Raw genomic sequence first — 14,478 nt, 5'->3', positions numbered from 1 at the left:
CCCAATTTTTCAGCTTATTTTTAATGTATCTTGGGGCCTGGCTACACAGTGTTGTGCCCAATCACGTTCCGATTCACATTTTCTAGGAAAAAACGTCAAAAAGAGGAAAATCCTCACCCCTCTTGCCTACAACCTGACTGGTTAGGCGATTGAAAAATCACCGTGTAGCCAGGCACTTGGGTCTATTAAGGCTTGGCCACACCGGAGGGTATGCGGTAGCGGTACGGGTAGCGGTAACGATATTTGTATGAAAAAAATTCCACACCTGAACGTTGATATGTCAGTTTGGAATTTTTTTCATACAAGTACCGTTACCTCTACCCGTACCGCTACCGCATACCCTCCGGTGTGGCCAAACCTTTAAGGCTTGGCCACACCGAAGGGTACATGCGGTAGCGGTACGGGTAATTGTATGAACAAAATTCCAAACTGACATCAACGTTCAGATGTGGAATTTTTTTCATACAAATACCCGTACCGCTACCGCATGTACCCTTCGGTGTGGCCAAGCCTTTATGCTCTCAAACTAAAGTGCCTGGCTACACAGTGATTTTTCAATCGATTGAAAAATCACATGCGGTGGCTACACACTGTTGTGCCCAATCACGTTTCTCTTTTACATTTTCTAGGAACAAACGTCAAAAAGAGGAACAATTTAGCAATGGAACTGTACTACCCTCAGAAAATTCAATTCCCTTCGTGAGCATCTTCCCCCTTCACTCCTCATCCCTCTTGCCTACAAACTCACTGCTTAGGCGATTGAAAAATCACCGTGTAGCCGGGCACAAAGAGAATAGATTATCACTGTCTGCCGGACAGACATGTCGTTCAAATGACTAACATGTCTGTCCGACCACCACCAAATTTTTTGAAAACCATCCGGCAAACCGAACAGGCCGTCGGATAGGTGTTCACACTATCAAAACAGCATCAGATCAGATCAAATGGCGGCTGGTCTGTCCGGTAAGTTAGTCAAAGTGAACCCCCCTATCGATTGACGGAACGGACACAACGGATTCTATAGGGCCCAACCCTATTTTGTCGCTCACTGTTTTCATTCAAATTGAGTGTTGTTCCGCTAACTTGACACGAATTTACCAAGGTTCGCTTAAAAGTGGCTTAGACTTAACGCATCAAAGCGTTGCTTACACCTGAATTTGTTGTTCGGGACCCTCGATTTAGTTGTGCCAATTTTAATTTTTTCGCTCACTTTCATTAAAAAGTGTGATTTTTCGCTAACTTGACGTGTCAATTTAGCGAGGCAACCTCCAAAAAGTTCTTAAACTTAACGCATCAAAGCGTGGCTTATACCTGAATTTGCCGTTCGGGACCCTCGAATCACACTTTTTAACGAAAACAGTGAGCAACAAAATTGAAATTGGCACAACTAAATCGAGGGTCCCAAACGGCAAATTCAGGTGTTAGCCACTCTTTGATGCGTTAAGTTATAGCCACTTTTTGGAGGGTGCCTATAAACTATAGTTTATAGTTTATAGTTTATAGTTTATAGTTTATAGTTTATAGTTTATAGTTTATAGTTTATAGTTTATAGTTTATAGTTTATAGTTTATAGTTTATAGTTTATAGTTTATAGTTTATAGTTTATAGTTTATAGTTTATAGTTTATAGTTTATAGTTTATAGTTTATAGTTTATAGTTTATAGTTTATAGTTTATAGTTTATAGTTTATAGTTTATAGTTTATAGTTTATAGTTTATAGTTTATAGTTTATAGTTTATAGTTTATAGTTTATAGTTTATAGTTTATAGTTTATAGTTTATAGTTTATAGTTTATAGTTTATAGTTTATAGTTTATAGTTTATAGTTTATAGTTTATAGTTTATAGTTTATAGTTTATAGTTTATAGTTTATAGTTTATAGTTTATAGTTTATAGTTTATAGTTTATAGTTTATAGTTTATAGTTTATAGTTTATAGTTTATAGTTTATAGTTTATAGTTTATAGTTTATAGTTTATAGTTTATAGTTTATAGTTTATAGTTTATAGTTTATAGTTTATAGTTTATAGTTTATAGTTTATAGTTTATAGTTTATAGTTTATAGTTTATAGTTTATAGTTTATAGTTTATAGTTTATAGTTTATAGTTTATAGTTTATAGTTTATAGTTTATAGTTTATAGTTTATAGTTTATAGTTTATAGTTTATAGTTTATAGTTTATAGTTTATAGTTTATAGTTTATAGTTTATAGTTTATAGTTTATAGTTTATAGTTTATAGTTTATAGTTTATAGTTTATAGTTTATAGTTTATAGTTTATAGTTTATAGTTTATAGTTTATAGTTTATAGTTTATAGTTTATAGTTTATAGTTTATAGTTTATAGTTTATAGTTTATAGTTTATAGTTTATAGTTTATAGTTTATAGTTTATAGTTTATAGTTTATAGTTTATAGTTTATAGTTTATAGTTTATAGTTTATAGTTTATAGTTTATAGTTTATAGTTTATAGTTTATAGTTTATAGTTTATAGTTTATAGTTTATAGTTTATAGTTTATAGTTTATAGTTTATAGTTTATAGTTTATAGTTTATAGTTTATAGTTTATAGTTTATAGTTTATAGTTTATAGTTTATAGTTTATAGTTTATAGTTTATAGTTTATAGTTTATAGTTTATAGTTTATAGTTTATAGTTTATAGTTTATAGTTTATAGTTTATAGTTTATAGTTTATAGTTTATAGTTTATAGTTTATAGTTTATAGTTTATAGTTTATAGTTTATAGTTTATAGTTTATAGTTTATAGTTTATAGTTTATAGTTTATAGTTTATAGTTTATAGTTTATAGTTTATAGTTTATAGTTTATAGTTTATAGTTTATAGTTTATAGTTTATAGTTTATAGTTTATAGTTTATAGTTTATAGTTTATAGTTTATAGTTTATAGTTTATAGTTTATAGTTTATAGTTTATAGTTTATAGTTTATAGTTTATAGTTTATAGTTTATAGTTTATAGTTTATAGTTTATAGTTTATAGTTTATAGTTTATAGTTTATAGTTTATAGTTTATAGTTTATAGTTTATAGTTTATAGTTTATAGTTTATAGTTTATAGTTTATAGTTTATAGTTTATAGTTTATAGTTTATAGTTTATAGTTTATAGTTTATAGTTTATAGTTTATAGTTTATAGTTTATAGTTTATAGTTTATAGTTTATAGTTTATAGTTTATAGTTTATAGTTTATAGTTTATAGTTTATAGTTTATAGTTTATAGTTTATAGTTTATAGTTTATAGTTTATAGTTTATAGTTTATAGTTTATAGTTTATAGTTTATAGTTTATAGTTTATAGTTTATAGTTTATAGTTTATAGTTTATAGTTTATAGTTTATAGTTTATAGTTTATAGTTTATAGTTTATAGTTTATAGTTTATAGTTTATAGTTTATAGTTTATAGTTTATAGTTTATAGTTTATAGTTTATAGTTTATAGTTTATAGTTTATAGTTTATAGTTTATAGTTTATAGTTTATAGTTTATAGTTTATAGTTTATAGTTTATAGTTTATAGTTTATAGTTTATAGTTTATAGTTTATAGTTTATAGTTTATAGTTTATAGTTTATAGTTTATAGTTTATAGTTTATAGTTTATAGTTTATAGTTTATAGTTTATAGTTTATAGTTTATAGTTTATAGTTTATAGTTTATAGTTTATAGTTTATAGTTTATAGTTTATAGTTTATAGTTTATAGTTTATAGTTTATAGTTTATAGTTTATAGTTTATAGTTTATAGTTTATAGTTTATAGTTTATAGTTTATAGTTTATAGTTTATAGTTTATAGTTTATAGTTTATAGTTTATAGTTTATAGTTTATAGTTTATAGTTTATAGTTTATAGTTTATAGTTTATAGTTTATAGTTTATAGTTTATAGTTTATAGTTTATAGTTTATAGTTTATAGTTCATAGTTTATTTATGCCGTTTCCTACAAATTGGCACAACTAAATCGAGGGTCCCGAACAACAAATTCAGGTGTAAGCAACGCTTTGATGCGTTAAGTCTAAGCCACTTTTAAGCGAACCTTGGTAAATTCGTGAAAAGTTAGCGGAACAACACTCAATTTAAATGAAAACAGTGAGCGACAAATTTGAAAATGCCACAACTAATTCGAGGGTCCCGAATGGCAAATTCAGGTATAAGCCATGCTTTGATACTTTAAGTTTAAGCCACTTTTTGGAGCAGTGAAGCAGTGAGCGACAAAATTGAAATTGGCACTACTAAATCGAAGGTCCCGAACAACAAATTCAGGTGTAAGCCACCCAAGTAACAATTTTACTTGCATAAGGTCCATTTTCTTCGATTCGGCAAGCTATAGTTTGTATAAGTTTAGTTTAAGGCTTACTTACGCAAATCATCCATTTTGAAAACTAAAGAGAGACCTCTTTTAAGGCTATCTGGAAGTGTTTAGAAGAAGCCTTGTAAATATAAGTTAAAGAAGACCTTCATAAGACCTGTTTGAACCGTTTTAAAGAAGCCTTCTATTTTCAAGTGACAGAAGGCTTTCATAAGACCTGTTCCAAGAGATTCTTGTAAGTATGCAATGTTTTCATCTCTCAAGTATGCAATGATTTTCACCAATAAGTATGCAAAGCTTTTATCCTGCAGATATGCAATGTTTGTAACACTTTAGAAAAAAACATTGCATTTTTATGTGAGGTTTCACTCATCTTTAATATTCGAGTATGGTCTACTGGTAAGGTGCTGGCTTGGTATGCAGAGGTACGTGGGATCGATTCCTGACGGGGCCATTTGTGAAATAAAAAAAATGTGTTCTTTTTCAATTAAAATAAAATTCTTCCCATTTCAGAACGACAGGAAAAGCATTGACATGGCCAAAAAAGAAAAAAATTAAAAAAAAAAAACAATAAAATCTTTTTTTTTATTCATAAATTCAACATCTTATAACAACCTCCATAAGGCCTTATTATAACATCCAATGCAAATGATAGTTTCCTTAGCGAAGCTATAGTTTCCCTAAAAGGTTTCATTGTTTTGTAAAAAGGCCTGCATAAGGTCGTTTTACGCTGTTCGTTACAAGCTATTAGATTGTGGATTGCCTGTGGAGGAAGGTCTTGGGGAAATTCGGTAATGTGCACTAAAATGATTTGCATAAGACTTGTCCTTCTTCTTAAACAAGTCAAAAAATAGCTTGCATTGACCCTTATGAAAGCTAAATTGTTACTTGGGCACGCTTTGATGCGTTTAGTCAAAAATTTGAATGAAAACCGTGAGTGACAAAATTTAAATTGGTACAACTAATTAACGACAAATTAGCGGCAAATTCCCTCATACTCAGTTTTTCAAAAAAACCTTTTTTAGAAATGGTGTTTCGCTAAGTTGATTTCAAGTTAGCGAAACAACACATTTCCTTATGAAATTATGCAGCTACAAAATCGAAATTATCACAACTAATTAACGACTAATTAACAGCAAATTATGACATACTCAAATGTTCAAAAAGACCTTTTTTAAGAGTTGTTGTAAGACTCATATCATTAACACTACATTTTCTTTTCCCAAGAAAATGTACGGCTCTATTCTGCAATTCGATTCACGTGAAAGTCTGAAAAAAGAAGAGTTTAAATGGGAGATAAAATTAAACCCAAGCAAATTTTTTTTCTTTAAAACTTCTAAAACAGACGGAAGCAACGTTTTGCTTTAGAAAGTTAGAGGTTTTTCAAAGCCAGTTTGACGTGATAAAGGAAGGGAATTTCTCGATTCACGTGAATCGAATAGCAGAAAAGGGCTGGTAATTAAAAATGTGATAAGAGCTTAAGCTCACTTTATTGCATACGACCCAAAATATCGAAGTTGTTAGGTTAAAATGGGCGAATTCATAAACGCATGGCTGCTTTTGCATTCTAAATTTTGGTATTGTACGAAAACATCTTCCCTACATAAATAGTTCCTTCGTTTTATACTTATTTCATTAATGACTGCCAAGAGTCTAAATTGTCCATCCTCCTTTAATACTGGACAAACTCTGCAGTTTACCTCCTGCAAATAAACTTTTGGAAGCCAATAAATTTTCAATAAAAAAGCTCTGCGAATTGCTTCTATTATAATAATAGTCCATACAGAAGTTAGTACTTTACTTAGCCTGAGAACAAATAAACATTTTTTTATTCTCTTCTTAACAGCCGGAGGAAAATCTGCGAGAACTTGAATTGAAGTTTTTTTAACGTAGCATTTAATTTTAAACAGCTGGCAGTCGGCCGGCATTTTATAAGCAGGGACCATTCTAAACTTAAATCTACAAATTAAACAAGACATATCTTAATTTTGTTTCTCAATTTTTTATATTTTTTTATATCGAATTAGGATCATCGTCTCCCACCTCCTCTTCCTCTTCCACCACGACTTCGTAAGCCACCACGGGCACCCCGTGTTCCTCTGCCTCGTCCACGATTACCACGACCACTTTCCTTCTTTTTAGCTTTCGATTTCGGTGTATCGTCAATAAGAAGAGTTTCAAGAGGTAGACTATCTGGTAGGATAAAATACCTGATGTTATTTCCACGGACACTCAGTGATTCTAGTTGGATAGGATCTCTGTTTTTTATAGTCATTTTGACCGTTTTTAAATGTGTATTCATAGCAACATCCACTCCAGTAATTGTCCCATGGATTTGTGTACCATTTTTTAGTTCTACTGTCACTGTTTCATGACTAAGTTTCATCAAAAATCTAAAATAATGATTACTTTAATATCATTAAACTATAATAAACTTAACTAAATACCTGACAAGCTTCATTTTAATTAATTAAATAACACCTTGTACTTCAATGTTTAATCGAACGTTTATCTGCCTTACCGCCTAGTGTTTAAACGCCAAACAACTAATCAATCAAGGAAAATACTTAACAACAGAATTAGGCCCTTCCATTGCTTTTCCATTGGGCTTTTAAGCCAAACGTCAGTGTCAAAAAAAAAACTTTTGACATTTCAATTCGGAGGAAAAGCATAAATAAACTATACCCATGGTATAAAAAGACAAGGTATGATCATTAGAGCCGCCATCTTACAAAATGGGGTAGTAAGGTTTTGACGTTTAATATTTGGCAAAGTCAAAAGCAACAACAATTTCCAAGACAAATTTGTTTACAACAACAATTTCAATGGGCATTTTTAAGTTTTAACAGTTCTCGATACAGACCCTTCAAGCAAGAAAACGGAGTCCAGAAAAGACAGTCCGACCTTCGACCGCGAAAATCGGGCTTGCACTCACACACTTGCAACTTTTTGAGTATGAACACAAAAGTCAAAAGAGAATCGTGGTGAAAAAGTGCGAAAAGGAAAATTGACGAAGGAAAGACAAAGGGAACAGAAAAACCAAGCGTCAACTTCATTTTATTTTTTTTCTTGCAATGTTTGTGGCGTGTCGTGTCTCGCCTTGTTTAATATTAAATTATATATATTAAATATATAATATGGGATCATTTTAAGCCAAAAAAAGAATTCATCCATAAAATATGGGTGAGTGTGCTCGCGCAGTGATTTTTTAAATAATAAACTAATCATTTTGTGTTTTTCTTAGGAAATCTTCTTCGGCAACCTGACGCCACACCAGCACCCACATACATTCAACATCCACAATTTGTCGAAATACATCGAGTTCTTCTGCCGCTGGCCTTCACCAGAAAATAATAATAAAAATTGTGTTTGTGAAAATAAAATAAAGAAAAAAAAATAAAACAGTTTCAGTGAAAAAAAAAAATCTCGTTCTTTTTTTGGTCGCAAATGCGAAACGTCTTCCCTTTTTTATTCCTCTTTCTGGTAGGTTTTCGCTGCTCCGACTAAGGTCCGCCTTCGGCTCCATTTTCTCGGAATGGAGATTTTCACCACACGAATACATATGCAATCGACTTCGCGGTGATTATAATTTCCATACTAATTTGAGCCGCCTTCGGACCAGTTTCTGATCCGAAGTCGGACCTCAGGCGGAGCGGATTCGGACCGAGGTCGGACCTGTTTGCTTGAAGGGGAGTTTTTTCTAATGATCATACCTTCTCTTTTTATACCATGAACTATACCAAGACTGGAAAATGAGTGGTCTAATTAGACCATGGTCACCACATTAATGTGGTGAATGGTGTGAATCTATATATATATATTCATAAATAGCAGTTTTTTACTATCCCACTTGATCATTAATTAACACGTAGTAAAACAACAACATGAGATCTCGCTTTTCATCAAAATAAAGCCAGAACCATAAACAAAAAATACCAAGACTGGAAACTCGGCGGTCAACTGACGTTTGCCTACAAGCTGCGAGGTGTGGTGAATGTCGTGAACATATCGTTGTGTTCGTGTCCGATGTGTGGTGAATGTCGTGTATCTATAAATGTGTGCCTTGTTACGTCATTTATCAACGTGGTGGCTTTCACATATATTCACAGACAACACTGTACACAAAAGGGTTTTGGGGGGAAAGAAGTACGAAAGTTTCCAGTCTAGGTATTTTTTGTTTACACCTCACCTCCACTGTAGATATTTTCCTCTAACTCAATGTCTGACATCTACAACATAACAATTTTCTTTTTCTAGGCTTGGCAAATTTTGTTGGGACAATTCATTTCATATGCTTCGTTCGCCAGAGGATGATGTATGATTTTTTGCGGACAAAATTTATTTTATATGGTCAATTTTGTATGAATACTTTCATTTTTTTAATTTTTTTCAATTTATACATGTACCCATTGCTTGGTCTGTTTTTTATTTGCCTTCCAAAAAATAAACAAATTATGTTTATAACAATCAATTATAATACCTGTTAAATAAATAAATAAATTCAAAAAGTATATACCATTTCATGAAATCTAATTCATTTCAACATAAAACATGCAAAAATTCGCAAAACAAACAAATATATTTTGTCGTCCGCTACAACGGAGACAACCTTCTTCATGAGAGGACAAAAAATAATGAAAAAACTGCAGTTCCAAAAGAAAAACAACATCTGTCAAATTCGATGTTAGACAATCGTGTTCAGACAAAATCGAAGACACGGTTGTCTAACATTGAATCATAACAAGAAATGGCGAGCCTCCACAAGACATTTCTTGTTAAGACACGTCAACATGACAAAAATTATCTCCTGTGGAGGCAGCCTGTTATGGCCAGAACCATAATTGGCTGATGGAGCCGGAAGCTTCTGTCAATTGTTGTTGTTTTCTTTGTATTTTCGATAAGTTTTCATCCGTCGAGTTCGGTTGCGAGCGCTGGTCCCCTCAGTTTCATCCGACGCAACCGACAATTATAGTTCTGGCTTAACGTATCGTGATCTTGATTTTCATCAGGATCACGAATCGTGATCTTGCTTTTCATCAGGATCACGAATCGTGATCCTGAACCATTGACAAACTATACCAAGACTGGAAACTTTCGTATGGCTTACCCCTCCAAAACCCTTTTGTGTAAAGTGTTGGCTGTGAATATATGTGAAAGCCACCACGTTGGTTAATGACGTTAACACGCACATTTATAAATTCACGACATTCACCACACAACGAACAGGAACACAATGACAGATTCTCGACATTCACCAGACCTCGCAGCTTGTAGGCAAACATCATTAGACCGCACATTTTCCAGTCTTGGTATAGTTTGTTTATGGACAAAACTGTACACAAAAAGGATTTTGGGGGGTAAGACCAAACTATACCAAGACTGGAAATTTTCGTACGTCTTACCCCCCAAAACCCTTTTGTTTACAGTGTTGTCTGTGAATATATGTGAAAGCTACCACGTTGGGAAATGACGTTAACACGCACACATTTATAGATTCACGACATTCACCACTCATCGGACACGAACACAACGATAGGTTCACGACATTCACCACACCTCGCAGCTTGTCAGTTGACCGTCGAGTTTCCAGTCTTGGTATTTTTTGTTTATGGTTCGGACCCAGTTCGGATGCATTGCTTGAAGGGTTGGCAGTGACAGCTGGGGGAAATACCCCTTCAATCAAACAAGTCCGACCACGGTCCGAATCCGCTCCACCTGAGGCGGAGCTGAGTCCGACTTCGGCTCAGAAACTGGTCCGAAGGCGGCTCAAATTAGTATGGAAATTATAATCACCGCGAAGTCGATTGCATATGTATTGGTGTGGTGAAAATCTCCATTCCGAGAAAACGGAGCTGAAGTCGGACCCGAGTCGGAGCAGCGAAAAACCTACCAGAAAGAGGAACAAAAAAGGGATGACGTTTCGCATTTGCGACCCTTCAAGCAAGAAAACTGAGTTCAACAAAGAAACTCCGACCTCAGACCGCGAAAATCGGGCTTGCACTCACACACTTGCAACTTTTTGTGTATGAACACAAAAGTCGAACGAGAATCGTGGTGAAAAAGTGCGAAAAGGAAAATTGACGAAGGAAAGACAAAGGGAACACAAAAACAAAGCGTCAAATTCATTTTATTTTTTTCTTGCAGTGTTTGTGGCGTGTCGTATCTCACCTTGTTTAATATTAAATTAAATAAATATTAAATAATATGGGATCATTTTAAGGCAAAAAAAGAATTTATCGATAAAATATGGGTGAGTGTGCTCGCGCAGTGATTTTTTATATAATAAACTAATCATTATGTGTTTTTCTTAGGAAATCTTCTTCGGCAGCCTGACGCCACCAGCACCCACCTACATTCAACATCCACAATTTGTCGAATTACATCGAGTTCTCCTGCCGCTGACCTTCACCAGAAAATAGTTATAAAAATTGTGTTTGTGAAAATAAAATAAAGAAAAGAAAAAAAAAATAAAACAGTTTCAGTGAAAAAAAAAAATAAATCTTGTTCTTTTTTTGGTCGCAAATTCGAAACGTCATCCCTTTTTTATTCCTCTTTCTGGTAGGTTTTCGCTGCTCCGACTCAGGTCCGCCTTCGGCTCCGTTTTCTCGGAATGGAGATTTTCACCACACTAATACATATGCAATCGACTTCGCGGTGATTATAATTTCCATACTAATTTGAGCCGCCTTCGGACCAGTTTCTGATCCGAAGTCGGACTCAGCTCCTCCTCAGGCGGAGCGGATTCGGACCGAGGTCGGACCTGTTTGCTTGAAGGGGACCAAAAAAAGAACCAGATTTTTTTTTTTCACTGAAAAAGTTTTATTTTTTTTTTCTTTTCTTTATTTTATTTTCACAAACACAATTTTTATAATTATTTTCTGGTGAAGGCCAGCGGCAGGAGATCTCGATGTAATTCGACAAATTGTGGATGTTGAATGTATGTGGGTGCTGGTGGCGTCAGGCTGCCGAAGAAGATTTCCTAAGAAAAACACAAAATGATTAGTTTATTATTTAAGAAATCACTGCGCGAGCACACTCACCCATATTTTATCGATGAATTCTTTTTTTGGCTTAAAATGATCCCATATTATATCACAGTACTGTACTGTGATATTATATATAGTAATTTAATATTAAACAAGGCGAAGCACGACACGCCACAAACACTGCAAGAAAAAAAATAAAATAAAGTTGACGCTTTGTTTTTCTGTTCCCTTTGTCTTTCCTTCGTCAATTTTCCTTTTCGCACTTTTTCACCACGATTCTCGTTCGACTTTTGTGTTCATACCTTAGAGGATATAAGGTTCATACACAAGAAGTTGCAAGTGTGTGAGTGCAAGCCCGATTTTCGCGGTCTGAGGTCGGAGTTTCTTTGTTGAACTCAGTTTTCTTGCTTGAAGGGTCCGAATTTTCAGACAAAGAAAAATTATTACTAGAATGTGGATCCCAACGTCTTAACAAGTTATTTTAAGGTGAAATTCTGTTGGTAGACAAGAAATAAGAAAAGCTGTGCAAATTTGGAATTTTTTTTTTTTTTGTATAAGTTCTTAAACTTAAAAAGCTGAAAGAAGAATTCACTTTTGCTGTAAAATTCTGTCTTTAAGTATGGCCACAACTGACAATTCCTCAATGCGATTCAGTGACCATACTTTGGATAAAGCCACAAAAGCTAAAGTGAGTTTAGAAAACTATTACAGCAATCTTGTAACGCAATATGGTGAAAGAAAACAGAGGTTGGCAAAGCTAGAAGCTCAATTAAAGGATGAGACACTTTCTGAATCCCAAAAACAAGAAAAAAGACAACAACATGCACAGAAAGAAACTGAATATTTGCGCCTTAAAAGACTCCGTTTGGGGGTTGAAGATTTTGAGGCATTGAAAGTAATTGGCAGAGGAGCATTTGGAGAAGTTCGTCTTGTACAAAAAAAAGACACTGGTCATGTTTACGCAATGAAAGTATTACGCAAGGCTGACATGCTTGAAAAGGAACAGGTAGCTCACGTAAGAGCTGAACGAGATGTGTTGGTGGAAGCGGATCACCAATGGGTTGTTAAGATGTACTACAGCTTTCAAGTAAGATTTTTAACTTTACATTTTCGAGGTTATTACGGGAGGAAATTAATCAAAATGATAATATTTTGATTTGATTGTCCAGAAGATTAAGTTGACCAGTATTTTAATACCAAATTATTTTAGGACCCGGTCAACTTGTATTTAATAATGGAGTTTCTCCCTGGTGGCGATATGATGACGCTATTGATGAAAAAAGATACGCTGTCTGAAGAATGTACCCAGTTTTACATAGGGGAAACGGCTTTGGCAATTGACTCCATCCACAAACTTGGATTCATACATAGAGACATAAAGCCAGACAATCTTCTACTTGATGCTAGGGGCCACTTAAAGGTAATATATACATTCCAAAATTATTATTGATGTTTTCATGCCATGCTATCAGCTAATAAGTAGATGAACAAATCTAGATAGATTTTTCTCGTTCTCAGCTCAATTCAAAGCTATCCGGATAGGTTTATGTAAGCTGAAGAACAAAACAACTGTCAAAAAAATCTCATGTCGTTTTCAGTTGGAATGCTTCTGAAATTGTTTTATTGGCGTCGGATGACAGTTCTTCTTCTGAAAAGAGGAGAAATTCTCTCAGAAGCACTCACACATTCATACTTTTTATACGTCAGGTTTGACAAACTTAATTTTTGTTTGCTTTTTGATGCGATTGTTTTGCAAAATATAAAATTTAGTAAAATAAAGTCTTGAAAAGTTTCACAAAATGAATATTAGGTTAAGTAAATAGGGTAGTGGACAGCTTAAAAGCTGATGCGTACACGGGAGCCTATTGGTCCATTGTGATCCCCTTTTATTGAAATGTCGCAATGATGTTCCTAAACTATCGGTTTACAAAGATTAATTCATTAATGAACCATTCTGTGCTTTTAATAAATTTTCTCATGTTTGCCCTTGAGACCTGCTCTAGATCGTCCAGTTCTTCCACCTATTTCCGAACTAACGGAGTCGGTTTGTTTGAAGATTTGGACATTCGTAGAGCAGGTGTATAATGGATTGAATATCTTTTTCATCTTGACAGCTCCTACAGGAATCAAATGCATCAATTCTAATAATGACCCGTAAGTACACCTATCAAGACTTATATTCTCTTTGCTCAGGGATAAAATGTACCGAGTTTCTTTTTCATTGATTTGGGCCATAAACTTTTAGAGATTAGACAATCGTTCCTGGGGTCGAATTACAGCATACGATTACGATCATTCGCTAACGTTTTTAATATTTGTGTCTCTATTTAATTAGTAGAAAAATATAGGGACACATAGCAACCATACGATAACGAACGTATGCCGTAATTCGACCCCTGGTTTTCCAAGAGTTATTGATTTGTTCTTTTGTCATTAGGTCTATTTTCCGATAGGGATATCTCACTTAACTCACTGGGTGCTACTTCTCTAATTTGATGCTGACCCTATCTTAGCTAGTTCATCTACTATTTTATTCATATTGCCATGTTCAGGAACCCAGCAGTGTTTTACTTGTTTAGTGAAGCAAATACGATTGATTTGCTTTCTGCAGTTTAAACCCGCCTTGGATCTTATGGTCTCACTGGCTAAGCCTTTGATAGCGGTTTGACTGTCCACAAAAAATGTAATCTCCGAGGAGATTAATTTTTTCTTGTGTACCAATTCTGCGCTTTTTCTATACCAAAAATCTCAGCCTGAAAGACACTACAGTCTTTGGGAGTTTAAATGATTCACTAATATTATCCGTTTTTTATTGGTACTCAGTATTTTACATTTTATGCTGTAAACAACAAACAACAAATAAATACTTTTATTTATTATTAATGTGATCCTTTATTGTTGAAGGGTAAAAAATGTATAAGTTTAGAAAAAAATGTCTCTGTAAACCAACAAATAAAAAAACATTTGTTTATCCTTAGCAATCATTTGTTGTTGTTTCCCGTGCAAAATTTTACTGAGTACTGAGTTACCAATAAAACACTTCTATTGAGAGGTTTGCAAATCACCCCAGCTCCTGTTCCGGTTTCCATTTTAGAACCGTCAGTGTTGAAGGGGATACCTTGTTCGCTGATAAGCAAATTGGGATCCCACCCCTGCCTTTTGAGTATAAAAATAGAGACAT

At 33.5% G+C, this 14,478-nt stretch overlaps 2 protein-coding genes across 2 annotated transcripts in view; one reads left to right on the top strand and one right to left on the bottom strand.

Annotated features, from left to right (window-relative positions):
* Positions 1–6,293: 6,293 nt before the first annotated feature.
* On the bottom strand, positions 6,294–6,890 carry LOC129906391 (probable small nuclear ribonucleoprotein Sm D1). The gene is made up of 2 exons (XM_055982139.1): positions 6,759–6,890; positions 6,294–6,704 (listed from the first exon to the last, which is right to left on the bottom strand). Exons 1-2 carry the CDS (start codon positions 6,770–6,772, stop codon positions 6,341–6,343), a joined length of 378 nt encoding a protein of 125 aa, XP_055838114.1. The 5' UTR covers positions 6,773–6,890; the 3' UTR covers positions 6,294–6,340.
* Positions 6,891–11,748: 4,858 nt separating this feature from the next.
* LOC129906390 (serine/threonine-protein kinase tricornered) overlaps positions 11,749–14,478 on the top strand; it is a 103,672-nt gene continuing 100,942 nt past the window's right edge. Inside the window, exons 1-2 of the mRNA XM_055982138.1 lie at positions 11,749–12,384; positions 12,508–12,717. Of these exons, the coding sequence (XP_055838113.1) occupies positions 11,917–12,384; positions 12,508–12,717 (678 nt within the window). The 5' untranslated portion in view covers positions 11,749–11,916. The remainder of the gene's footprint in view (positions 12,385–12,507; positions 12,718–14,478) is intronic.

Source organism: Episyrphus balteatus, chromosome 1, assembly GCF_945859705.1.
Source record: "Episyrphus balteatus chromosome 1, idEpiBalt1.1, whole genome shotgun sequence".
In the NCBI taxonomy this organism is placed as follows: Eukaryota; Metazoa; Arthropoda; class Insecta; order Diptera; family Syrphidae; genus Episyrphus; species Episyrphus balteatus.
Note: the sequence above shows the minus strand (reverse complement) of the source record. Positions and strands in the feature narration are given on the sequence as shown.